This window comes from Lonchura striata, chromosome 8 (assembly GCF_050655825.1).
Source record: "Lonchura striata isolate lonStrDom1 chromosome 8, ASM5065582v1, whole genome shotgun sequence".
NCBI lineage: Eukaryota > Metazoa > Chordata > Aves > Passeriformes > Estrildidae > Lonchura > Lonchura striata.
In genome coordinates, this window is record NC_140710.1 from 23,512,446 (window position 1) to 23,539,047 (window position 26,602).

The window sequence follows — 26,602 nt, forward strand, 5'->3', positions numbered from 1 at the left end:
CCAAAGACAGCTCTGTTTGTGAAGAGGATCACAGCAAAACTTGGATTCAAAAGAGAAAGAAAAGAAGTACATGTGGATGGCAAACTTGTAAAATTATTTTTAACAGACTTCAATGTAGCTATTCAATTTGAGGTGCACGAGACTGTAAAAACTCACTTTAATTACCAGCAACCCTATTATCATTTCCTGACTTAACGTATTGAACCTTTGAAAATTTGAGTAAAGCCAGCCTAAAGAACTATGAAAAAAGTAAAACAACTGCATAATTTAAAATAATACATTTTTCTATAAATTAAATATTGCATATATCAATGTATGAACAGCCAAAACAAAGGGTTGACTTCAAAGCAGGTATCTAAAAATTGGTCCAGATGCCCTACTTGAAGCCTGATAGAAACATCTATTTCATATAAATTGGATTCTGAAAACATAGAGCTTTGTTCAAAAAATTTAAAGCCCATAGAAGCCTTGGAAAAAAATCCAAGCCTTTCAAAGAGTCATCCAAAATAATCCAACTCAGTGGCTCTGCCTCTGCAGCCTTCACAATAATTCACTGACTTCTGTCTGCATCCGGAAAATTTTAATAATAATTCAGCTAGTTTTTCACATCATCATTTTATTTATGCATCGAACTGGTATTATTTATTTTCATATTTTTATGCACACACAAATCTGCATGCAGTCCCAAAAGACTGCAAGCTTTTAACTGCCTTCCTAATTTTAAACTAAACAGTAAAAAATAGAATCTATTGTGCAAATACTTCTAATATTATAGTTACTTTCATTTCCATTGTTTGCAATATTAATGAAAAGGTCATTTCTACTGTTTATACTGTTTGAACTTCCTTGTTTTCTGGAAGGAAGAGTGGGAGTTTAAGCAAAATTAAAGATATTTTTACAGAACAAATTTTAACAGAAGAAAGGTTTACCAGTATTTATCAAAGGACTCCCATACCAACTACCTAAAGAAAATAACAGCATATATTCACTTTTTTGTACCTGGACAACCAAAAAACTGATGTGGCAAGCCAAAGAGGACTGATAAAAAATATACAGAACATGTTTATTTCAAAATACAAAACTCATCATAGAATCATTAAAATCGGACCAGACCTTCAAGCTCATTGAGTCCAACCTTTAGTGTATTATATTAAAATGTCTTTTACTGAAGGTCATGTCTTATCCAGCAAAAAAAGCTTCCAATCCTGAAATTCAGCTTCATGCCACAAAACTCAATGTCAATCTTACAAAGGTAATAGAAGCCTCATTATTGTTTTCCAAATATTGAAGTACTATACCAAATTTCAAAAAATAGGGAAATCAGAATGAGCACAGCACAACAGGGATGGAAGAGGGGGGAAAGGAGAACCAGGGGAGGGTGGCACAAATAAAACTCTGCTTCCACCCAAGGACTACCCAAACACTTCTTGTACCACACCACGCAAATTCAACTTTCACTTACAAATCTGGTCCTTTATTAATTCATTACAGAATTAAAACTGACAAGATTATTCAAACTTGGAAACCCTGACACTGTTAAACATGATAAACAGAACTGATGGGTGTTTGCAGGTTAGACCTGGCAATGGCTGTCACTGAATGAAAAATATTCACTGCAATCTGTTCATTACCAAATCAAAAGAAATTTGCTTTAAATGTGACTGAATTAACTGGACTGCTTATTGATATCTTAGGAAATACTCTGTTTCTGCAAAGAAAACAAACCAAATCACAACTAAAACTAAAAGAAAACTATAGTGACTAGCGAGCAGCTAGGGACAAAAGCATATAAAAAAGCTGCAGTAATAACAATAATGGAAATCACTGGAGAAGCTTTTGAAAATAATTAATCAAAGCCACAACTACTGAGATGCTTTAAAACCATTACTCCCAAAATTAAGCTATCCAAACCCTCTGAAGAGTCCTCTCAGAAGTGTGCCAGAGCTCCTCCCACCTTTATCCCTGCACAGAATATCTGTAAAATTAAGAATTTTGTGTTGAATTTACATCAGTCACATAAATTCAAACTGTTGCTATAGAAATAGCATTTTTTGAGCAGAAGAGGGATGTTGGTGATGAAGATTAAATATGTAAGCACTTCCATTTTCCTGGGGATACGCTGTTTTCATCAAAAACACCAACTCTTAATCCTGAGAACTCCAGAGGACTTGTTTGTTTGAAAAATAAAGGCTTGTCTATACCTATATGTTCATTTTAATGATTCATTTCCATGAACTGAGTGAAAAGACCAAAGCAGTTATCACTAAAACATGATTTTTGCTTAGACTCCCTTCTCTTTGGGTTAGTTATCTAGGCCAGCCTCACACCTATTTCTTGGCAGCCAGGGAGAGCCCAGTTTGAGTATCAAGGGATTGTTTCATCTTTCTCTAAAGGTGAAAAGGTTTCTACCCTACTGGTTTTCTGCACACTACAATCAGCTCAGGACACATCAGCTCAACAGAATTGGAATTTGTATCTAATTGTGAATTTACTACAATTGGCTCATGTTTGAGTCTCTAACTTACAACTTCATATATTCATAACTATCTAGTTCCAATACTGTCTCGAAGGACAGGCACTGGTCACTCACAGGAAGTGGTTTTTATCAGAAATATCACAGAATATGGGGTTCAAGCAAACCATTTGCCCAACAGCACAACTGACATGAAAATTCCAAACATACAGAGAAGCACTACTGGTTTTGTGTTCAGATTCAGCTTTGGAAATAGGATTCAAAGGAATAGCCACATTTACATTACAGAAAATGCTGCTCAGTACAGAGCAGCAGGAAGACCCCACTTACACCTGCACCCAGTGAGCAATACATAAACAGAGGTTTAAGTGACCTCAGAAAGGCTCCTTTGCAACTTCTGGAAAGACTCATGAAATGCTTTGTGTGAGAAGAATATTTTTAAAAGCGCTGCAGGTGCCTAAAAGAATACAGATGGAACTTGACTTCTGCATGAAAATTTATCAAAAAAAAAAATCCCCAAAATGAATCAAGACCCAAGTAACTGAATAACTTTGTGAGATGCTGTCAAACATCTCAATGCAACAGAAACTGCTGAGGCACTTTCCAGCCTTCCCCTGCTTATACTGACTCCCATTGCAACAACAGAGGGGATGCTGGATTAGAATTCTAATACGTGGGCAGCTATTAAAAGACCTTGGGTTATTTCATGATTGCTTGTTCAACAAATTATCCAGCACCAGTTGTTCCCAGTTGTACTTCATCCTGATGTGATCTTCTCTTTTCTATTCACTAAAAAGTAGTTTTAATATTATTCTTCTGTACCTCACCAGCTTTCGCAATCCCAGCACTATGCTTATATATTTCATTATGTTGTAAGAAAACACAATTATCATGGGTGGTCATGGGCAGAGAGATGAAAGCAATTTTCCAAGTAATCTCCCAGCAAAACTTAAAATATCTGGGGAAAATCCTGAAACCAAATTCCTTGAGGAGCCAATGTGCAAGGCTGAACAGAAGAGCAATGAACTCCAAGTTGTTTCTGCTGCCTAGAAAAAGCACTGCTGAGTTCAAAGATGTGTTTTTCAGGATCAAAAGCTTTAGCTGCAGCTATAACAAATTTTAACAAACAAGCCAAGAGATGAGGGCTTGAGTGATGACAGCAATGGATGTGAGCATTCAAGGGACTGTAACCACTTGGATATGGAAAGGGATATTTTGAACTGCCACAGGCCAGAAAAAGGGCTAAAAAATGTTCAAGCTGCAGGAGTGCCTTGTACTCCAGGCTTCCTGGATGAACAACAGCTCATCTGCTATGCAAATTCAGCTGAAAAAACAAAGATACTTTTTTTTAAGCACCCAAAAGATGGAGATTGTGAGATCTGCTGTAACTGTAATAAGCTGCTGGTAATACTTAACCACACCTTGGCAGTCAACTGAATAATACCAGTCATGAAACTTGTGCTACCTCAGATTTTCTTCTCAACTCTTGTATTTTTTACTTTGTGGCTTTTACACAAGCACACCCCCAGGAGATTCTTGTGGGATGCCCATTGCTTTAATGGCTACAGCAAAGTTAAGTGACAGAACAGTAGGTAAAGGAAAAAAATAAGAGTATTTCTAGAAATTATCTATAGAATTTGCAGAGTAGTGAAACCCCAGAATGACATTGGTTAAAGCCCTTGGATCAACAAACTGTCTTGTTCAGACAGAGCAGATTCACTGTCTTGAGTGCTGGTGATGAAACTACTGACAAGGTACTGAGACACAAGAGAGCTCTGAGACAAGCAAGGTAGAAATAGAGTAGTAATTCTTTACAATAATTCCTGAGTTTTAGTCCAGCACAAAAGTTTTAAGATTTCTGGACTTGCACAAGCTGCAATTATCCACACTCTGTAATTCTGCAGACGGGGAAAACTGGATATTTTAATCTGCTTACAAGAATTCTGTCTCTGAACATTTGTCCTGCCCCAGCTGTCTCAGTTCACAATTTCAGTTTTAGTTGTCATATGGGGAAATAAAGTTAAAATTAACCAAAGGAACACCACAATTTGCATGCCCCCCCAATCCTATCCTGCTCTTACTCTACAGATTTTATTGCTTTAACTCATTTCAAAAAAAAAAAAAAAAAAAAAAAAAAAAAAAAAAAACAGACTGAAAGGTAGAAAATGTGTTGTAAATATGTTGTCTACCATGAAGACAGAAAGTGAATTAAATCAGGATGCAAGCAGAGTTTCATTGGAGGACAGGGGTGAGAGGACAATGGGCAAAGATAATTTTTTTGTTCTACAACACCATAGCTAAGCACCCCTGATCATAGTGGCAGCAAAAGCTCTCACTTCTCCTTGGCAAGAACACAATTTGGTCAACTCCCCTTTCCTCAGATGCTGAACTTGACTTTGCATTTACAGCTTGTACAGCTGGAACAGGCCCTGTGAAATGTTTGTCAAGCCCTGCACACACACACAGCATGTGCAAGGTTAAAACGCAGGGGAGCAGTGACAAAGGCTTCAAACAAAGCTTTCTGCACCAAACCCACCTCCACCCGGGGGTGGCACTTCTCCCATGCTGCCAACCCAGACTGTGCTCCCCATCTCCTTTCCCCATGTGCAGCCCCAAAACAATCACAGAATTCACAGAATCACTGGGTTGGAAGAGACCTTCAAGATCATCGAGTCCAACCCGTACCCCAACACCTCAACTAAACCCTGGCACTGAGTGCCACATCCAGTCTTTTTCTAAACACATCCAGGGACCATTCCAGAACTTTATGACTCTTTCCATGAAAAACCTTTTCCTAATATCCAACCTGTATTTCTCTTGGCACAGCTTGAGACTGTGTCCTCTGGTTCTGTCAGTGCTGCCTGGAGAAAGAGACCAACCCCACCTGACCACAGCCACCTTTCAGGGAGTTGTAGAGAGTGATAAGGTCACCTCTGCGTCTCCTTTTCTCCAGGCTGAACACCCCCAGCTCCCTCAGCTGTTCCTCACAGGATTTGTGTTCCAAGCCCCTCACCAGCCTCCTGCCCTCCTGAGCATCTCAACTTCCTTCCTAAACTGAGGGGCCCAGAGCAGTCCTTGCTAACAGGCTGATAATGTGTTCAGAGGAACTGAGCAACACTCAGATTTCATCACAAGAAGCTGGGAAATCTGCCCCCAAACACAAAGTTACTGGTCATGTTGTGAATGAACTTTTATTTCACTAAAAATACTAAATCAGAGAAAGCAGCTGTTGTGAACATAATACTTTGCATTTCCAATGTCCAGGCTTGCTATAAGGTGCCCTATGAAAAAGCCTTATTTTGGGAACTGTTATGACCAGAGCTAACATTTGATTGCAATGTTTCTTTCTGCCCCATGATTTTACACATTTGCATCAAGTAAAACAAAAGATGTCAACACAAAACGTCTGTTGTTGGATTTAAATGTTTATATTTCAACAATATAAACACACCCTTGGAATCATTTTCCCACATTTTAAGACAGAGCATGGAAGCTATCTGGGATTCAAACACAAACTTCAAACCTACCAAGTTCCTAAGCAGTGTATGAACAGTACCTCAGTCTTAATATTACACTTTAATAGTTACTTACCCAAAGCCTCCCATAGGTAAGCTTAGATCTTTAACACAATAAACATCATTGAAAAAAAATCTTGTCCTCTTCAGTGTCCTCAAATGGCTGCTCCCACCTAGAGTCAACATCATTAACCTATTTTTCTCAGTACAATATTCTGAAGTCAGCATTTCCAAAATCTGCAGTAATAGCATTCCTCTCACAACAGTCACAGCAGCTCTGACAAGAACTGCCTGCTAGACTTCCTCTTCTTTGGCTTCAGGATGTCCAAGTTTCATATGCAGCATCATAATCAAATACCCCCAATAAAAATGCAAAGGGTTTGATGCTGTTAAGTGCCATTTATCACCCTGTCCTGCAGTTCTCTCTGCCTCCAGCTTTCTGAGATCCACTCCAACACATACTTTTCATTGAAGAACTCTCATTCCAGAAGTATGTTTTAATTAAAATATTCTTTTATTTACAATGAGGAAGGAGCATTCAAATTAGACCAAAACATTTATTATTCCCCCTTCTTGAAGTAATTTCCACTGAGTGCAGCTGGGTAAATACAAAAGGCCTGGAGTTTCCCTCCCTGGGTACAGATGTAACAGATGAAAGCATTAAAGTATTTTGCAGGTACCACTACTACAGAGCACAAAATCACACTACTGTACATGTCAGCAGAAAGCCAGGCAGCCACCTGAACACAAAATTCTGTATTTGTTCAATTAAGCCTTTATACTTATCTTACAGATTCCAAAACTAAAGAAAACAAAAGCCAACCTAATAATCCCCCAAATGCAACAACAAATTAAAGCCTTCTGGTTTATACCCAGAGAACAAACAGACAACATACATTAAAGTTTCAGTTGTCTCCATTTCAGCATGTACTAAAAGCCTGGCTCTTTGCCAAAAGCAATACAGCCTATGGACATGGCTGATTTCCTTCAAAAAGAAATCACACAGGGGGACCAAACAAGAGAATCAAAATATTAATCATCACCTAACAAAACCACCTGAGACAGAAAAACACCCCAGTCACACATCACAGACTCATATATTGAGGATAAACAACAGAAGAATATATACTGTATTTGCATCACAGCAACAAAGCTTCCTACTTGTGTGCTTCTTGAGAATGGAGATGTTTAAAGAAGTGCCTTCATGGCTTCAGCAGATCTGTGTATTATTGCTGTAATACCATGCACCAAAGAGATTGTGCAAATGCCTGTTGGTACTGGTATCCTGAAGAAACATATCATTCATACTACCCTGCTGGAGCATACAAAAGCTGATGATGTTACATGCCCATATCAAAAACTAACTGTAGTGGCAATAAATCATGCATTAAGTTACAATACAGGAAGGCTTCTGGCTGTATCACAAAAAAGGAATTTTTCCATTTGGCCTTCTGCCTCTACTTTCAGCTTCCTTTGGCATTATATCTAAATTCCCCATTATTCTTCTTTCTTTAGTATAGAAGATTAAATTAAGCCCTTCTCAAAGCACTAAGATGACAGCATTCAACTTTAATTTTTTTCATTTTACACACAATCCATACACTAGATAGACTATCTCCAAGCTTCTAGCATTGCATTAGGAGAACTGGTTTATCACAGACTGTTCTCAGCTGCATTTTTGGTAGTGCAGAAATGCATCCTCTTAAATGAAGGTCAACTGGCAAAGTCTCAAGTAGCGTGGGGCCATCCTATTCAAAGATGTGGATAAGGGCTCCACAAAACCAATAGATTTGAACATCTTCCTATTACACTGTAACTTTTATACAGGCTTCATCCATTGCTGCAAAAAAAATAACCCCTGACAAATGAGCAGACTCCAAAATGCACCACAAAACACGTTCTGGAAGTTTTCAAATGGCTGTGCCCTCTTGCTCTGTGCACACCCACACACATAAATTCATCTTTAAGAACCTCCCACTGTGAATAGCCACTGGAGATGACAGACTGCCAGTCAGCACATTCACAGGTGAGCTTCACTACAACCATAATTTCTGCTCTTCACGTGTTAGAACCATCAGTCATCCATGAGGATCCTGGGGATTTCACTGTTTATCTGAAGGAAATCTGCCATAGGCAGCAAGATCTCCTCAGCTCTCCTTCAGCCCTCACATCTGTCCTGGTACTCCCAATAGCTGTTTCACCTTTGGAAAACTTAATGTCAATCATAAAAAGGTAAATAAGTTGTTTTGTTTTTTTTTTCCTACAACAGTGTGTTGCAAAGTACAACTTCCTCAGTTCAGAAAACTGAACACTAAAGTGGCAGGAAATAAAAATGAATAAACCACTAAGAGCAGACAATGTTTTGGAATAGAGTTAGACTTTCAATGCCAAGATTTCAATAAGAGAAAAAAAAAGTGTAACAAGATTCCTCTGTTATAACATCCTGGAACTTTCTGTACGTGCTTAGGATGGCTTTACCAGTCACAAACAGATTCAATTTCATAGAGACTCATCCAATAACTTCCTTGTCTTAGTTGGGTCTTGCTCTATTTTTACTAGAAAAACACCAAAAGAAAATAGCAGCATCACCTTTTGAGCAAGGGCAGCAGAGTAATTTTACATGTAGCTCAATGGCCTGATAGTAAGTCCACAGACCAGAGCCCTCACACTTTTCTGTTTATTCCTGTGCTTCCAAAAAGACATTTTGAAATGTAAGAAAAAACAACTAATCAAGGGTTAATGCTAGACTACATATTTCATCCTTATTTTGCAGGTTCTGCGTTGACATATTCTTGGGGGAATGAATATGTGCCTATTCTGGAAGAAGATCAAAAATCCTTATCTCCTCCAATAGACATTTCTGTCACTGACTAGTGCTTAGTTTGAACAAACACATCTGAAGGCACTGCCACTATGAAAGCTGCTCTAAGAAAAGCCCCAAGTTCCTATCGCCCTCAGATCTGAGTCAGATGGGATCAGGTATTCCCAGGCAGCACATTTTCCAGTGGGGATGATGGAGATGCCTCAGGTTTCAGGCTTTCCTTAGCTCAGAGCAGCTTCTCCGAACCACCGCTCGCTTCCTTCCCAGGCCACAGCACTGGCACCCAGCACGGGGCTGCTGCAGGAATCTCCTGGTTGCCTCAGCACTGCTCTGAGAACAGCTGCATTTCTCAGCACTGCTCTGAGAACAGCTGCATTTCTCAGCACTGCTCGGAGCACTGCAGGCAATTCTGCACAGAGCCACCAGCCACACGGGAGCCCGGCCGCACCAGCCTGTTCTGAGCGGGCTGCTGCATCCGTCCCCACACGGCGGCATTGCACAGGGCTCGGGAGACTGTGTGCATTATCCTCTGCATCCACAGCTCCACTTCTGCTCTGGCACTGGTCCCAGCCAACCTGCCAGGGAGAGGAGAACAGGGATTCCAGAGAGCTGCTCTAACCTTTCTTGCTACACCCACTTTACTGACGGATCTCCTTGCTCACTCCCTTCCTCCCATGCACCTCAGATAAGTGACATTTAATTACATGGAATAAATAGCCTCCTCCCCTCTTGTCATTAGGCAAACACAGCGTAAGAGCACAGATAGTGGCACATCGTAAGGAAAAACAGAAAAAGAAAAAACAAAGGAAAAAGCAAATGTAAATTTTTCACCGTAGGGAAACCTCTTCCCTATGAAGTGACCTAGATTCTCAAACAAAGGGATTCCCTTTCTGTACTGTATCCAGGCCTGATTAAATAAAGAAGGAATTTTTATTCTATTTATTACTTTGCTTGTTAACCGAGAAATACAATAGAAGGGCTTTTGATATTTGGCAAAATAAGGAACACCAAGGCAAAGAATAACATGAAGATCCAAAGGTATGAGGGGAAAAAAAGAAAGAAAGAAAAAAAAACAAACAGAAAAAAGTGGGTCAGATTTGGTCTCATCCACACCTCAATCTTTCGATATGCAATGTAAACCATAATACTTGCACACTGATAAAACAAGCATGCATTAACCAAAACTTATAGAAAAAGCATTTGTAGAAGTCTGAATGTTTGATTACACAAATCCTCAAGAGAAGACGACTTCAAAGAATCTACAATATGCATCATCCAAGGTCATGAGATTTTTGTGGGGTTTTTAAGAGGATGACAGGTTTTTGTATATTTTTAAGAAGTGGTGTGCATTTTTTTAGATGACAAATGCTCTCTAGAAATTTACTTTAGCAAGACAGTGACAGAACTCTGCAGATGCTGATTATTAATTACAATATTTTATACCTAACAGAAAATATCATCAAAATACCGAATTTTATGAATTCAGCATTATTATATTAAATAAAACCATTATTATATTAAATACAACCAGTATTTTTTTCTTTTATAGACACACCTCCCTACAGAATGCATTGATTATTCTTAATATTACGTCTTGAGGTGGACAAGATACAAGAGAGCTATCTCTGATTTTTTTCTTCTGTTAGAAGCCACTAAATTACAGAAAATAAACCACCTGGAATTTCAGTTTGAAATACAGCTTCAGATAGCAGAAAATAATAAAAATTCTCTAGTTCTCAATCAATATTCTCTGTCAATTTTCATTATACAAACCAGACCCTGAGGATTTCCTCTAAATCAAGCATTTGAGGACTGGGAGTCCTGGTTACTGACTCTATATTAGTAATTTATGTGAAAAAAAAAAAATCATCAGGCTCATGAAATTAATCTAGAATCTTACACAGATTACAGAAGGAATAATGAACACAGTTATTCAGACAAAATCTATTATTTCCACAGCAGATCTTTTTCCTTGGAAGTCACTCAAAAATGGTATAATTTAAGTTTAATGTGAATTTTAGAAGTGGGAAGTCTGCAGTTTAATCTCCACTGATTGGGAACTTCAGCAAATTGAGGAAAACCTGAAGGTGGAATAATATTCAGTAAAACCAGGGACACGTCCCCAGCTGGCCAGGCTGAAGCAGTTCAGACAGACCGAGTGACGTGCAAAGAGTTTGGAGAAATTTCAGTCCCTCCAACATGTCAAAAAAAGAGCAGTAGGGAATTTCTCTTAAAAGGGGATTTATTCTCCATTTTATGATCCAGGCTTTTGTTGGCCATGAACAAATATTGCTGAAATTTATGACATGAATAGGACCTCTTGAGTCACTGGGGAAAGGATTTTTTCCCACAGATTTTGTTGGTTTTCCTAGTTTAAGTACCTGTGCTTGAAGGAAAGGATTCAGGCATTTAAGGCACTTGCTAAAGCTCTATTATTTCTGCTGTAAACCTTTTGTGTCCCCCAGAATTAGCTGTAAATGAGGATACCTACAGGATGGAGCTGTAGGAATTAAAATACTAAAGCTACTGAGCAAATGTGACAGATGGAAAGAGTCAGTACAGGTCTCAACCCCAAGTCACAGGAAATTCTGACATCTCTGAAAGTCCAGTTCTTCAATTTCACATTATTTAACATTCACTAAACAAATGCCTCACCAATTTCAGTACTAAAAATTTTTGAGGCTAACAAAATGTCTCAATATTCCTGGACAAACCATATACACGGGGAAAAAACTTAACTAAGAGAATGAACAGAGTTGCTAATCTCTTAATTGGTCCCACGCAAAAGAAAAAAAATATCTAAATAGCTCCTCCAGCATGGAAGAGTGCTGGGAAGGACAGGATGGCTGCATCCTTTGCTGAATTGGATGAGCCAAGACTTTTCAAGTTATTGGGAGAGAAGTGTGGGATGCCTCAAGAGCCTGAAGATAGCCAGAGGGAAAAGGGGCAGAAAAGGCCTGGACAGGTGGCAGCAGCTGGAACAAGACATTTTCCTTCCTCAGCATAAAAACTGGTGCCTGTTATCTCCAACAGGATGTCATCTTCCTTCATTCCATCTTCCATGCTTTGAAATTGAATATTTAGCACCAGTTCTTCCACACTTTCTATAAGAACTGGAGTTTTTATTTCTAATTCTCATGCTGGGGTTGTGAGGGTGGGTGTTAGGGGTACCTCAATCATGTACTGCAGGCAGGAGGATGAAACAACCCATAAGGTAAGGGCAAAAACACCAGCCCATTTCCCACTGTAAACTGCCTGTGAATTTTGGTACTTCAGCTGCTTGGCCTCCTCTCCCCTGCTGTGCTGAATCAAAGCTCATAAAGTCCCTGCTCCTCTCAGAATGCAAAAGCAACACTTGTGACAGGCAGAAAATATTACTGCTGGCACTGGTTTGTCAGTTCATCAGAGAAGAACCACACAACCAAAAATCCTGCACAATACAAATGAAATTATGTTGTCCAAACCCTGGAAGAATAAAATCTACGTTTAGCACTTGAGATCAGCAATAATTGCATGCAATGCCTGGGAGAAAATGCGAAAAATCAGAACACAGAAGAAAGAAAATATATGATAAAGCAAACAACACAATATTGAAGAAAGAAACACATCTGGAAAGTAGTGCAATATACATCTGCGTAATACACAAAACCAGAACTGAATCAAAGCAGACCAAAATTTTATATTTTATACTTTGTCTTTTTGAGTGGATTTTGAATCACTCTAAACCTGTCATCCTCTAAGGAAGCTGTGAAAGGAGAACAGAATGAATTCTAGCTGGACACCTAGAACATCAGTTTACTTAATAAAAAAATGCAAGCTTTTAAATTATAGAACATCTCCTTGAAATGTTTCCTAAAAAACACCCTTCTGACTTGAAAACATCACTTGGACTTTCCCCCCCTCTCACAACTTTGTGAAGTTGGGGATATGCTTATATTTCTTATGGACTAAAATATAATAATCAACTGCATAAAACCTGATCCATGTTTCATAACTGGGAACTGTTTCTTGTTCTATAGATTGATCTATATTGCTGCATTCAGGTTCTAAAGTTATAACACTCAGTAGTTAATGAAATCACCAAGTTTATGGCTTGGGTGTTATTAGAACAGAGAGCAAAATCCTGACCATTTATAAAAAATACACCAAGTGTAAAAGCTGGGTTTCACTACCAGCTAAGCAATGGTGAAAATCTACTAAGCAAAATAAGGCAGGCAATACTGACACTTGTGGTCATTTCTAGATTGCTATTTTTCCTTCACTTACAAACATGTCTGGGATAGCTAAGAAACATTTTGGGATCTCAAAGTACTCAAGCAAATTCCAAGTCTTTGCCAACCCTGTCTTCACTTTAGATTAACTTACTGGAGAAATATCATTTTTGAAGAAAAGAGCAGAATGGCCACTGGCCATATACATAATTCTCAACATGGAAAATTAAAACTAAGTATTCATGACATTCTGTATTAACACATTTCCAGAAGGTAAAAATAAAGCTTAAAAACCAATAATAACTATAAAGCTTAATAACCAATTAATAAACCAAGAATAACCAACCTTGAAAATGTTGCTATTAATCATTCTGAACTGTCACTTGAAAGCTTTCCAACACATTACAGTTGATGTAATACTCCATTTTACTACGATAAAATGAACTTTGCAAAGCATTCATGAAGTATCCAGAATGCAACATCCATATGGGAATAGGGATAGGCCACGTGGCCTAAGTATTTAAATTCTCAAGGGGCTTGTGCCACCAGGCAGAAGTTACCAAGCACTACATGCCTGACTACTGCAATTACTCCAAATTAGTTTGAGGAATTTCTGCTAATGTTGTCAAGACAGAACTTTACTGAATGGCTCAACTTAAGAGTTTATTACAAAACCAGTTAGACAAAACTCTGCTGATACCCTCTAAAAACGACACAAAGTTTTCTAAAGAGAATATTCCAAACCATCACAAGTTTGTTTGATATTGGTACATTTTGCTCAATTCCAAGTGGTCAGGTCCACAGGGAATTGTGAGCAGCCCTCTCGTCTCCTCTCCCTCCTGGTCTGTGTGCAGGACCTGCTGAGCACTCCAGCTCCTGGTCACAGTAACTCTGCCTGCTCCTCACACAGGCTGTACATCTTCACTTACTCCTCGAAGCCTTAATAGGTGGCAGCCTTTCAAGCACTAACAGTGCAGCTTCTAATTTGGGATGTAACCATAGTAACATTACAGAACACACTACTCCCTGCATCGAGAACAAGCAGTCAACTGACCCTTGGCACTGAGACTGGGCTGAAATAAAGCTCATTCCAACCTCCAACCCAGCAAGATTACCAAAACCTGCAAGTCCTCTTCCCAGTCCAAAGCAAGACCTGCCCTCATGAAATACCCACAAACACACAGTATCCTAGCAAGATAGCAAAGAACAAAGTGCTATAAAAGAAAAGGAAATTCTTCCCAAAACTTTGACTCTAAAGCTATATCAGTCACTCCCAGATGGAAAGCAGTAAAAAACTCAAAAGCTTTTTGTTACTTTTCTGTAAGATGGGCAAAGAACTGCTGATACTTTATTTGAAAAAAAAAAAAAATACAGAATGAATGAAAGAAATTAGTAATTAATATTTAAGAATTCAATACTCAATTTGTTCACAAGGCAAGATGACAATTTTACACATACCACATACCAATAGACAACAGCTCTGCCTGAACTTTACAGGCTACACACAAGGGATATGGCCATTTAATTAAAAGCCAGAGCTGATGTCTGTTCCCTTCTACATTTACTTTAAAAAGGATTCTCTTTAGAAAAACAGCCCTTGGGATTTTTGTACCTTTAATATTTACTAATGAGCATTTATAGAAAAATAAAAACAGCTCTCTCCCTTCCAATATAATACATAAACATGCTGCCTATAGGTCCCAAGGTTTAGGAGCCAGGTACAGAGAAGCAGCAGCAAATAAATAAAATTGAAACAGCACATATTTTAATAACCATTCTGTTGAGATCTGAACTCATTTCCCAACTACGAAGTTACATGTCTGGTCTGCAAATTCGAAACTCAGAGGCAGATTTACATGTTTGTGTTTGACAAAAGCATTCCTTCCTTCTGCCTAAGTCCCCATGGATGCAGTGACCACCCAAACAATCCACTTGGTTTCCTAGTCAGAGCCCAAGCTAGGAGGACTCCTGGCCACACTCTTGCATGTTTGTGTGCTCCAGCAACAGACTCCACAAAATTCTGGATATTATACAGGGCAGGCATAAGAAAGCTTTGTGTGTCTCAGTGGGAAATTGAATTGTCTGGGCACATATGGATCATCTCAATGCACTGATTCTCAATGATTCATAAAGGTCTCGGATCAGTAAGTGGTGCTGGACACGGGCTCTCTTCTCATGCTCCACCCCCACACTGACCCCTCCCCTCCATTTTTTAAACACTGATTTATTTAGACTGGAGGAGATACAAAGTATTTACTGATATGCACTTAATATTTACAATTACTATTTAGGAAATATGCTCATGATCCTAAAATGTCCTCAGATAGGATCAAAGGATTTGTGGAAATTGTTATGAGGTTAGGAAACTCATGCATTACAAACAAGATTAAATTAATAGAGAAAGTTAGTGTACATAGATGATTTAGTTAGGAGGATCTAAATATGATTATGTTTCTAGTAAATTATCATATTATGCATCTAGAATAATAAAACACACTGACTGCATGGGGAAGCCTTGTTTCCCAGTCAGGGACATGCCCACCCCCAACACTACAAATCAGACATACTAGATAAGTCACAGTTTCTTTACTCCTTGTCAAAAAAAGTCTAAGGAGCCAGTCATTAGCTTTTCAAAACAAAGTGGGCAAACACAGTAACTAATAAATACCTGGGTAGGTATGCTGCTAGGTCTCTGTTTTCTCAGGTATTATGGTTTTTATTTATATAATAAATATAGTAAGATGTTTCAGCACAGAAGGGTCAGTCGTTGACAGGAGAGAAATGACAGGAACACAAGTTTCCTTAGGACCAAAAAGACAAATTTTATGACATAGGCATGACTGTAACAGACAAAAGACATTTTAGGTTCATCAATAATTGACATTAAGTGCCCCTGACTTTGCAATGCCAGACCATAGCAGAAAGCTATTAACAGCAGAGAGGCAGCTTAACAACATGTGCTTATAAATCAGTGTTGATCAGCCCAATTGAATAACCTCAGATAACAAAAAGCAGCTTTTAAAGAGTAAGCATGTGTAAAGGAAACATGAGCAAAGAAAGGCACTTTATCTTTTCTTTGGCACGAAGGTACAGACCATTTGTACTCTAAGAGAGTCAAATGGGTTAAATTAAGCTTCGGAATTTAAATGCTTATAATTCCCTTGCACTGCAGAACAGCTTTTGGAATATGGGACTAGAACATCTAGCATTAAAAAATCTCCTAGATAATCTAAGTTGCAGTGTCAAGGAAAAGTGAAAACAATCTGTTAAAACCCTTAATTTTTCACTTAATGATCATACAATTTTTATACTATTCACCTATCGCTGCGCACGAACTGAGGATGTATCATTTATCAAATAAGAGCAAGAGCCTGTAAAGCTTCCTGTCTGCCTTTGGATTTAGTCAAAATGAATGCAAACAATCACGTGGGATTCAGCCAAGCAGTGACGTTAAATTCTGCTCTGTCAGAAGACAGCATCTGTCAAAGCCCACATTTAAACTGCTGCCTGCCTGTGCAGCAGCTGAAGAGCTGCGGAATGGATTTTATACACCACAATTCCGGGTTCAAACAACTCCAAACCGTTTCTATTACTGCCTAGCAACAATGAAGGAAGGAGCAGAGGGAGATCCTATTACTGAAGACAACTGAAGCACTAGGCGCTAGCACTCACTCCCCGCTAACGTTTCCACCAGGAATATGGATCCAGAGGAGCGCGGAGCACAGCCCCGCATTGTCCGAGCTGCGAGGCACCAGCTGTGAGCGCCCCAGCGAGCCCGGGAGCGAGCCCGGCCCGCGGCAGCCGCAGCTCCGCTCCTTTTGTCGGGCATGAACACAAAGCCCCGAGCCGAGGACGCCGCTCGCCAGCACGGGAGGTAACGGGGCAGCGGGCACGCAGATGGACACGGCGGAGCCGGGCACGGCGCTCGCAGGCAGCAAGGCTGCTGCTGGGGGATGTGCGCATGGTCGACAGCATCTTTTTTGCTGAAGTGATGGCGCGCCCAAACTATTTTCTGTGGGTATAATCCTGCACCATAAATGGCCTGACCGAGGAAGGTATGTCAAACCCTCGCGTGTGATATTCATTCGCTTGTCTGTTACCTTTTCAACCATTCCAGATAATGATCGCTCCTAATTTGCAGAGCCCTGAGATAACCGTGTCTCAGAGCAGGGAGAAAGAATTCTAGCAGGTTTTGCTCTCCCCCGGCACAATGTCACTCCCTTACACTGACTAAACGCAGTGCTCACAGTCTGCCAAGGCTGGTGTGGCTGGAGAGGAAGGATTAAAGGGATAATGGAGTTCCTGTAATGATTGCTTTTAACTGAGAAATTAAAAACTCAAAGCCCTCCAATAGAGAAAAACCAGTTAGAAATCCTCTCAAACTAGGTCAGAATTAATCCTTATCTGAAGTAATCTTAAAGCATGGTAAAATGGCCATAATGTGACATACCGAGAGCACCGAACCATCAGAACAGAACACACAGTCAAAAGACATTATCTTGAAAGCCCCCTCAGCCCTTTTTACACTTGCATTTCTGCCCCCCAAACACAAGCAAAATGTCACAAGGGCACTACCAGCCAAGCATAAATTGGGAGCCTGCAAAAGACTGGGCATGATTTAAACCATCAGCAGTGCAAACAGGCACCACGATTTATAAGTAACGTCAGGCTCCCTGACATCCCAAAAGGAAACCTTCAAACACTACACACTCTAAATGGTAAGCACGTAACTTATCTCCTGCCATCACTGCAATTTCTGTTTAATATGAAAACACTGACTGTTTAACTTGGATTGCAAAATGACTTTCCATCTAATTGCTATTCATTCCTATTTTTTGTTGAAATGTAAATACTTTGTCACTAGTGACAAAAGAAAAGGTGAATATTTGCAATACAAATTTTAAGACCTAAATCTATAGCAATTCAATACACCACATAAAGAAAGTGCTTCTCTGCAGAATCTACCAATAAGCAATAATAAATCATTAAATGCCAATATAAATGTGCTTTCTTTGCCCAAGGCAATGCCAACATGAAATAAAACAACTGCAGCTGGAAGGAGTTCACAAATCAAGGGATGCAGCACACATCAGACACCAGTTTCAAATCAGCTTTAAGACATTTGAAATATAAAGTCACTCAAGAGAACTTTTAAAACAACAACAAAAAAATGAACCTTCAGGCAACACTCCAGGAGAAGCACACCTGGCTAATGTAAGACATTGGTATCAGGCATTGAAAAACCTGCACATCAAACCTTATCCCAAATACTGTTTTGTGCAGAAGATTAATGGAGCTCGTAAGGGAAGTCAGGCACATTAAATGAGGCCCAATATGCAACTGCTGTTCATCAGAATACAGACTCAGGCTGCCTTTTGAACTCTTCCCTCTAATTTAAGAGTTTGCCCACACAGCTAATCAAAATATGAAAATCCAAGATGTGTGAATAGGAAGTCGAATGCTTCAATTTTCAAAGCTGTAATTATAGAGCAGAAATGCAAGTACCAGGAACCAAAACACCAGCAGAGCACAGACCACAAATAAAAATTCAAGAGGCATTCGCTGTTTATGTATTTGGCATTTGATAATGCATCAGTGACTGCACTGCCAGGTGCCAAAAATGAAGCAGCATTATCACAAATAATATCTCCAAAATGCAGCTACATGCAACAACACACTCCCCGAGGACAAGGTGAGTGTTCTAGAGACCCTCTGCTGTACTTAGGTCTTCTTACCTACTGTCAATAGTTGGTGCCTGCCCATAACCATTCTGTGAAATGGAATTTTAAGTATTTGGGGAAAAAAATAATGCTCTAACCCTAAATAACTGAGAGAAAATAATATTGTTATTATACAATTAGATGGTGGGTTTAATATCTATTGACAGTTTTTTACATTATTTTTCAACAATGCACCCTAGCATGTAGGGTTTTTTCAAAGGCACAATTGTTGCTGTATTTTCAATGCTTAATACCCCACTGTATATTTTGAAATGTTTTATACACAACTGCAAAGAAAATGAGCCCACGTTATTTGGGTTTTTTCAGTCAATAGCTCTCTGAAGCTGAAATAGATGGGGGTGCTTCCCCTATTCATAAAATGCCTTTTTAAAGGGCAAACAGAGACAGATTTTCTAAGACACTCCAACCTTGAAAAATCAAGCAAATACGTAAAAAACGCCAAGGAAATATGACTCTCTTAAAATACCTTCTGATTCCAGTTCTGTCTCTCATTGTAAAACTTATTTTCATATGCATTATGTAAGCATGCAGGCTAATAAAGAAAGGCTTTGACCATTGCAACTGTCTTTGCTGGGACATCAGGGAAACAACCTGCAAACCCTTGTCAGTTTACACAAATATTTATGTAACTTAAGATTCTCACTTTTGCCTGTTGCCTTATCGAAGCATGTGCTCATCAAAACACTACCTCAGTTAAAGATTAAACAAAGACTAGCAGTGCAGTGCACTTTTTGCTGAAGTATTTCCATCTAATGACTGTAGTTTTAGAAGTGGATCAATTCAGTGTGACAAAATTAATCTGAGTTGTAGCTGCTGCTCCACATTCGTAAAATTCTGGCTTTGATTTTCTTCCTAAACTGTGAATGCATGTAGTGGAACAATAATTAATCAAACATTCCCACTGCTGCCCTCCAATCAAACAATTAACTGCCCTGAGATCTGGGCTATCCTTTGAAGCAACATTTCTGTTTGCTTATACAGAGATATTTCCGAATAGCTGAGGGTTCATTTACAACTCACTGCACACAAACTAAAAATTATGACTTTTGAGGGAAAGCGTCTGTTCTTCCAGCAGGGAAAAGCAGGTGCAAATGGGAGTCTCGCACATTTGGGGCTTATTTTCTTTTCTATAAGGACAACAGTCGAATTAAAGCAGCACAAGCATGGAGTGTCAGGTTAATTCCTGAACTAGTTTAGACACAAAGGTTTATGATTTTTACAGAGACAGCTGAGTCTCCGGGAAGTGGCATCAGCCCCGAACAGCTAAATAAGAAAATCAGAGGCACTTTCAGCGAGCTTTCAAACCAAACGCACGGAAGCAGCCGGAGCGCCCTGGGCCTTTCGGGTGTCCCCGGGCCCGCTCGGGTGTCCCCGGGCCCCGCTCGGGTGTTCCCGGGCCCCGCTCGGGTGTTCCCGGCCCCGCTCGGGTGTCCCCGGCCCCGCTCGGGTGTTCCCGGGCCCCGCTCGGGTGTTCCCGGCCCCGCTCGGGCGTTCCCGGGCCCCGCTCGGGTGTTCCCGGGCCCCGCTCGGGTGTCCCCGCAGGATCGCGTCAGCGCGCCGCGCAGTGTCGCCCCCTGGCGGGGGTCACGGGGCGGCGGCGGCCGTGAGGCGGCTCCCGCGGGCTGCGGAGGGTGAAGGCGAGGATACCGGCGCTAAATAAAATAAACAGCAGGTACAGCCCTCTCCCCGCCCTTCCGAAACACAAATATTGCCTGTCGTGAACAGGGCAGACTCAATGCTGCATCACACGCATACAACTTAGTGCCCTATTATTCGATTGACTTCCTAAATTACTCCCTTGCAATGTTAAATCTTGTAGTTTCCCACATAACATATCACTTCGTTTTTAAATGCACAGATTAATCCAAATATTGGTTTAAGAAGATAGCAAAGCAATTAATAAATCGGATATTTCTATTAGAAACAGCATTTTCTATGGACTCTTGTTCAACAGTCATCCTTTTTTCCTATACAAGACCCTAGGGCCCAGGAATAAATTAGAGCAAATTGAAAATCACAAACGAATTTGCTATTGTACAGTGAAAGTTCATTTACAAGATGATGTGATCAGCTGTTAATATGCAGCATCATGAAGCTGCCATATTGACTCTGCTGCTGAATATGAACAAAAATTTAAGAGAAAATGAAGCACAGACTACTTTGGCACTTTTTCCTACAGCTACAGCTGCTGGTTGGAATACTTGAAATTTCCAACTGCTGTGGGCAGTACTTACATATACTTTTACAGAGGGGAAAAAACCCAACCCAGTATCATGATCATCAGATAGCTGGCCAGAAACTTAGCCCTGAGCAGTTTTATTTCCAATTAACATGATTACTACCCAAGATCTCTGCCTACTAAAAATCAAGAGCTTAATTTTAATTCATCTTGCTCTGAGCCTGGCACCACAGCCCAGTGTTCCATTCAATGTTTTCCTCCAACGCCGAGTAGAAGGTGAAAGGTGCCTGAGAAGTGACCAGGAATGTTATCCTGCACTAGCATCTGAGGGCTGTGCAGTGAGGTTACTGGACCCTGAGAATTAATTTTGACAGGTGCATCTTCTCGCTGACCTTCCCTGCACAGTGGGGGCCAGCGGAGCCGCGCCAGGCAGTGTCCTGTGACTAACACAGCTCTGCCATCGCCAACCCCGCGCCGTCTGTCCCACCACCAGGCACGGCCGTTTGCAAAAGGGGCTTCAAAACTGTGAGCCATCCGAGCCTCTGCATGTCAAATCAATTCTAATTAATGCCATTAAACCTTCCATCTGCCAGCACGGCTTTCTCATTCAGTCCTTCTCAAACACTACAAGGATTCCACAGCCATGGATATGAAGCTATTTACATCTACTTCACACTTTTTCCTGCTAACATGATCCATTTTTTTTTCCTTGTTATCTTTGGTATCTAGGATGTTTGTCAAAACTTTTACTGGTCAAAAAAGCATTTTTAAAAGCTAAGAAATCAAGTAAAATCATAAAATAAGGTTGACTTTTAGACTAAGTCAAATCTTATTTCCATTGACATGGGCTGTTCTTTGAAAAAGTAAATTTAACTCAATTTTATGTTTAAATCTAGTTTCTATTTGTAACTGTTTATATTATGAGTGGGTAAAATGAAAGATTTCTGGTTTTTTTTTTATTCTTTGCAGAGTGAGCCATTTGAGATGATTGCTCAACTCAAAGGAAAATGAATACCAAAGAATAGCAGTGGATTCTAAACCAACTGGAAAAGCCTTTTCCTTGAGCATTGTCTCATATCCCATCACTGGATTCTTACAACATGCTTCAGTGGAGAAGACGACACTGCTGCTTGGCAAAGATGACCTGGAATACCAAAAGGTCTCTTTTTCGCACCCATCTCATTGGCCTGGTCTCTCTGGTGTTTCTTTTTGCCATGTTTCTGTTCTTTAACCATCACGACTGGCTGCCAGGCAAGGCTGGATTCAGAGAAAGCCCCATGTCTTACACCATACGAGGATTTAGATCTACAAAAAGTGAGACCAACCACAGCTCTCTAAGGAACATGTGGAGAGATGCTGTGCCTCAGACACTCAGGCCTCAGACAGTCACCAACCCTAACAACACGGATCTGTCCCCACAGGGAGTAACTGGTTTGGAAAACACCCTCAGTGCCAATGGAAGTATTTACAACGAGAAAGGCACTGGCCATCCAACTTCCTATCATTTCAAATATGTCATCAATGAGCCTGACAAGTGCCAGGAAAAGATCCCTTTTCTAATACTGCTCATAGCTGCAGAGCCAGGCCAGGTGGAGGCCAGACAAGCAATTCGACAGACCTGGGGCAATGAGAGCCTGACGCCTGGCATCCAAATTGTGCGGATTTTTTTGTTGGGCTTAAGCACCAAGGTAGATGGATACCTCCAGAGAACCATCCTTGAGGAAAGCAGACAGTACCACGACATCATTCAACAAGAATACTTAGACACCTACTATAATTTAACTATAAAAACCCTGATGGGAATGAACTGGGTTGCAACCTACTGTCCATATGTTCCGTATGTTATGAAAACTGATAGCGATATGTTTGTCAATACTGAATATTTAATACACAAGCTTCTGAAACCCGAACTTCCTCCGAGGCACAAGTATTTTACAGGTTATTTAATGAGAGGTTATGCACCTAATAGAAACAAGGATAGCAAGTGGTATATGCCACCTGATTTGTATCCAAGTGAACGTTACCCTGTATTCTGCTCTGGAACTGGTTATGTTTTTTCTGGAGACTTAGCAGAAAAAATCTTTAAGGTCTCCTTAAGCATCAGACGTTTACATTTAGAGGACGTGTACGTGGGGATCTGTCTCGCCAAGCTGCGCATTGACCCCATGCCCCCACCCAACGAGTTTGTCTTCAATCACTGGCGAGTTTCTTACTCCAGCTGTAAATACAGCCACCTAATTACCTCCCATCAGTTCCAGCCTAGCGAACTGATCAAATACTGGAACCACTTACAGCAGAACAAGCACAACGCCTGCGCCAACGCGGCCAAAGACAAGGCCGGCAGGTACCGCCACCGCAGACTGCACTGAGGGCCGGCGCCGCCCGGCCCGTGTAAATAAACAGCGCCCAACGCATGGACGGAGCACGGAGCAGCCCAGCACCGCCCGCCCCGAGCCAGAACACACTGCAGGCGGGAAATTATTTTTTTAAGTTAAAAAATAAAAAAGGTATAGCTCTTGAATATGACGGAATTATAACCAAAAGGTTTTCCCAGCAAATTCGAGATTAAGACAAAAAAAATGACAAGATGGTATATAAGGATTTCTGTGTTAACATGCAATAATAAGCATGCACACTTTGGTGGTACAATTGCTGATTCTTGTGCCAGTAAAATATAATTGAGCATATTTTCCACACTAAAATTTTTATTTAAAGAGTGTGTTCATAGCTCTAGTTCTCATCCATGTAATCTTTTATTATCCAGAACGGTTATAAAATGAAAAATTAAAAACTAAGAAAATGCACGAAGGGCAGACCAGTTTTACCTTCAAATGCCACATGACAATTATTATACACTATTTTAATGCACCACACATTTAGCAATGTCACAATTTAGTAAGACACTACCAATAAATTCTAAAGAACTAAGAAGGTACTCCCTTGAAGTAGGTCCAGTTTTCAGAAGTTTGTTATTTGGTTTGGAAGGAGAGATAAATGAAATTAAAGTTGCAAAGGTGATTTGCACACTGCCTTCAGAAATGCAAGTAGTGTTCTGGATGCAACTTTCAGTCCACAAAGAGCTGACTGAAAGTTACTTCATTCTCTAGAAGTCACAGGGCAAGCTCCTAAGATCTGGTGCTAAGTAACACTCATTCCACTTGGAACCTTCATGCAAATTTATTTGATCTGCTATTAATTTCCCTATATAACTTCAAGGCAACTCAACAGCTGATGAGAAATGTAAAACAGAAGTTCCAGTCTTGCACCGATCTTGACAAAATTTCATTATTTGCAAAGCGGGAGAAAATTAATCAAACGTGTTGTTTTGCTCTTTCCTTTCTGACAAAAAGCAAGGGTCAGCCAAGTGAAAACACATCTGCTGGAGAAAATGAAGCCCCACACCTGAGTTTATAGGTGGGGAAAACTAGGTCACAGTAAGATTGAGAGTTCCAGCCAGCAATATGGGCAGGAACAAAATCTAAGCAATTTGAAGTCACAACACGTACCACTGAAAATAAATTGTGAGAAGTGGGTTAAATCTATTTACAGGTTTGCAGTTTTCTAACAAACAGAACTTTTAAGGTTATTTTCCAACTGTTACAGCAGAGTTGTATCAGATTCAGGTTATTACTGCTTGTCACAGTGCCAGGGTAAGCAATACCCACCTCTGATCATCAGCAAATGATCAAACTGCAAATAGTTTTCTGTTTGACTGGGACTTATTAATTGGAGAAAATACAAATGTTTGATGTACTTTTATTATTTAATAAAATTGATTATATTTATGGTCTTAAGATTTCACTTTTTCTGGGAAAGTTGCTCAGGCAGAAAGAAATTTCTAACTTTAGCATTACTAGGTTTTCTAGTGTTCCCTAGACCTTAAAGCCTGGTTTTCATACACAGTACCGAGATCACAGCAGGGTTTTCTCCTTTGTGATGAGAAGACAAATCAAATTACTGACCATTCTCAGCAGCTCTTGAGCTGTCTGCAGGAATTCTCACATGTGAACAGGATGCGAGGCACTGGATGCACCTCTGAAGCAATTCCAGCAAGTCCTCTGGAAGGTGGAGATGGGAATTTGCTCAACACCATTTTTTAGAATTTTTTTTTCCTCTGCTGTATTTGGGGTGTGCTAATGATACATTTCTGCATTTCCAACACACCTCAAATCATATAAGTGTCTGGTTTGGGGGAAAGCAAATACCTGTAAAAGTAATAACTCCCTTCTGCAGAGATTTCTGTGACTAAACTGAAAGCTCATACACTCAGTTTATATGATGCCTGTTGGCATTCATGTGAGAGAGCTGCCCTGGACAGATGTTTTGGGAGTGTGCTTTCAGCACCCAGTGCAGTTCTCCCCACTCCATGTGCTGCTCACTCCCAGCTGACATCTGGCTGAAGGCACCTGCTGAAGGTCACTGCAGGCAGGCTCTACACCACAGTGCTAGCTCTAGACCCCCAGAGCAAGTGTGGGAAGCCAGCTGCTACTGCAGGAGACTGAACTGTGGAAGAAGTCCAATGCCACAAGTGGCCCCTCCCAGGCAGTGCTGGCCAAGGACACAATCCAGCTCCTGGAGAGGACTTCAGCGCTGCTCCCAGCCCTTGGCGCTTTCCAGCTCCACTGTGATGTGCTTGATTTTACCAGCTCTGGTTAGTCCTAAATGCTCTTCCTGGCTCCTGGGTGTAGTCCAAGAGGTTAATACTAAGCCCTAAATAGTTTGGCACTGGAATCATCAAGTTTGGCATCCAAACCACCTCTTGGGTGCTGGTCTTTGGAGCTCCAACACGATGTTGATCTGCCCGGGCTTGGCAGAACCACAGCACAATGCCCCTGAGTTCAGCGTACCAAACCTCCTGCTACTTACAGGACTAGTGAGGAGCACCAGAAAGCTAAATAAAAAGCTATTCTTAATTCCCTTTAAGGATCCAACATGATTTTTTAAATTTGTATTAATGTTTGGGTGTAAGTTGAAACTACTCTATAAATATACTTGAATCCTTATCAAGATGGTCAAAGGCTACTAAAAACATTTCCATCCAAGTACTATTTTCTTACACAGTTTGTTGCAAAGCTTTCAGAAACAAAAGGGAATAATTTTGTAGGATGAAATATGCAATTACAGAATGAATGCTCTACATTCTTTTCTCTGAATGTTTTACTGTTTTCTAGCTTATGTTTAAGCTATTTGCTCACTCTACTGGAATATAAAAACAGTTCATGTTAAAAATAGTGCAATAATTAATTATATCATGAAAAGCTTGGACAAGTTCTCTCACTTCCTTTCCCCATACAACAAGAAAAAAAAACATTTTTCATTAGCAATAGCATACAAACTTGTAGTTAAAACTCTAACATGTCTGCAATGCAGTAAAAAAAAGGATATAACTATTCATTGAATACAAAAGCACAAGAGTTTTTGTATAATACTTGCTTTAAATGTTTTTATTTCTCTCTATGTCTGCTTCAGGTTGAAAACAAATATAAAAATTCATAAGGGCTCAAAAGTTATGATGGGAGAAAAAAATTGTGACATTATTAGAACCATTATTACAGCAAAGAAAAACCTTAGAAAAACTGGCCTGGTAACAAAAATCAGAAATTGGAATTCTGTCATTTCTTCATATCTATTTAACTTTCAACTTAATAAAGATTTACACATT

At 40.0% G+C, this 26,602-nt stretch overlaps 2 protein-coding genes across 2 annotated transcripts in view; one reads left to right on the plus strand and one right to left on the minus strand.

The window, feature by feature from the left end:
- The window catches only part of CDC73 (cell division cycle 73), a 102,604-nt gene that overhangs the window by 24,912 nt on the left and 51,090 nt on the right, over positions 1–26,602 (minus strand). The gene's annotated exons all lie outside the window — the stretch shown is intronic.
- Positions 16,446–24,736, plus strand: B3GALT2 (beta-1,3-galactosyltransferase 2). Its single transcript, XM_021525072.4, has 2 exons — positions 16,446–17,075; positions 21,910–24,736. Exon 2 carries the CDS (start codon positions 22,041–22,043, stop codon positions 23,307–23,309), a length of 1,269 nt encoding a protein of 422 aa, XP_021380747.3. The 5' UTR covers positions 16,446–17,075; positions 21,910–22,040; the 3' UTR covers positions 23,310–24,736.

Coding starts and splice junctions, on each gene's coding strand:
- B3GALT2 (XM_021525072.4), top strand. CDS start 22,041: ATGCTTCAGTGGAGAAGACGACACTGCTGCTTGGCAAAGATGACCTGG.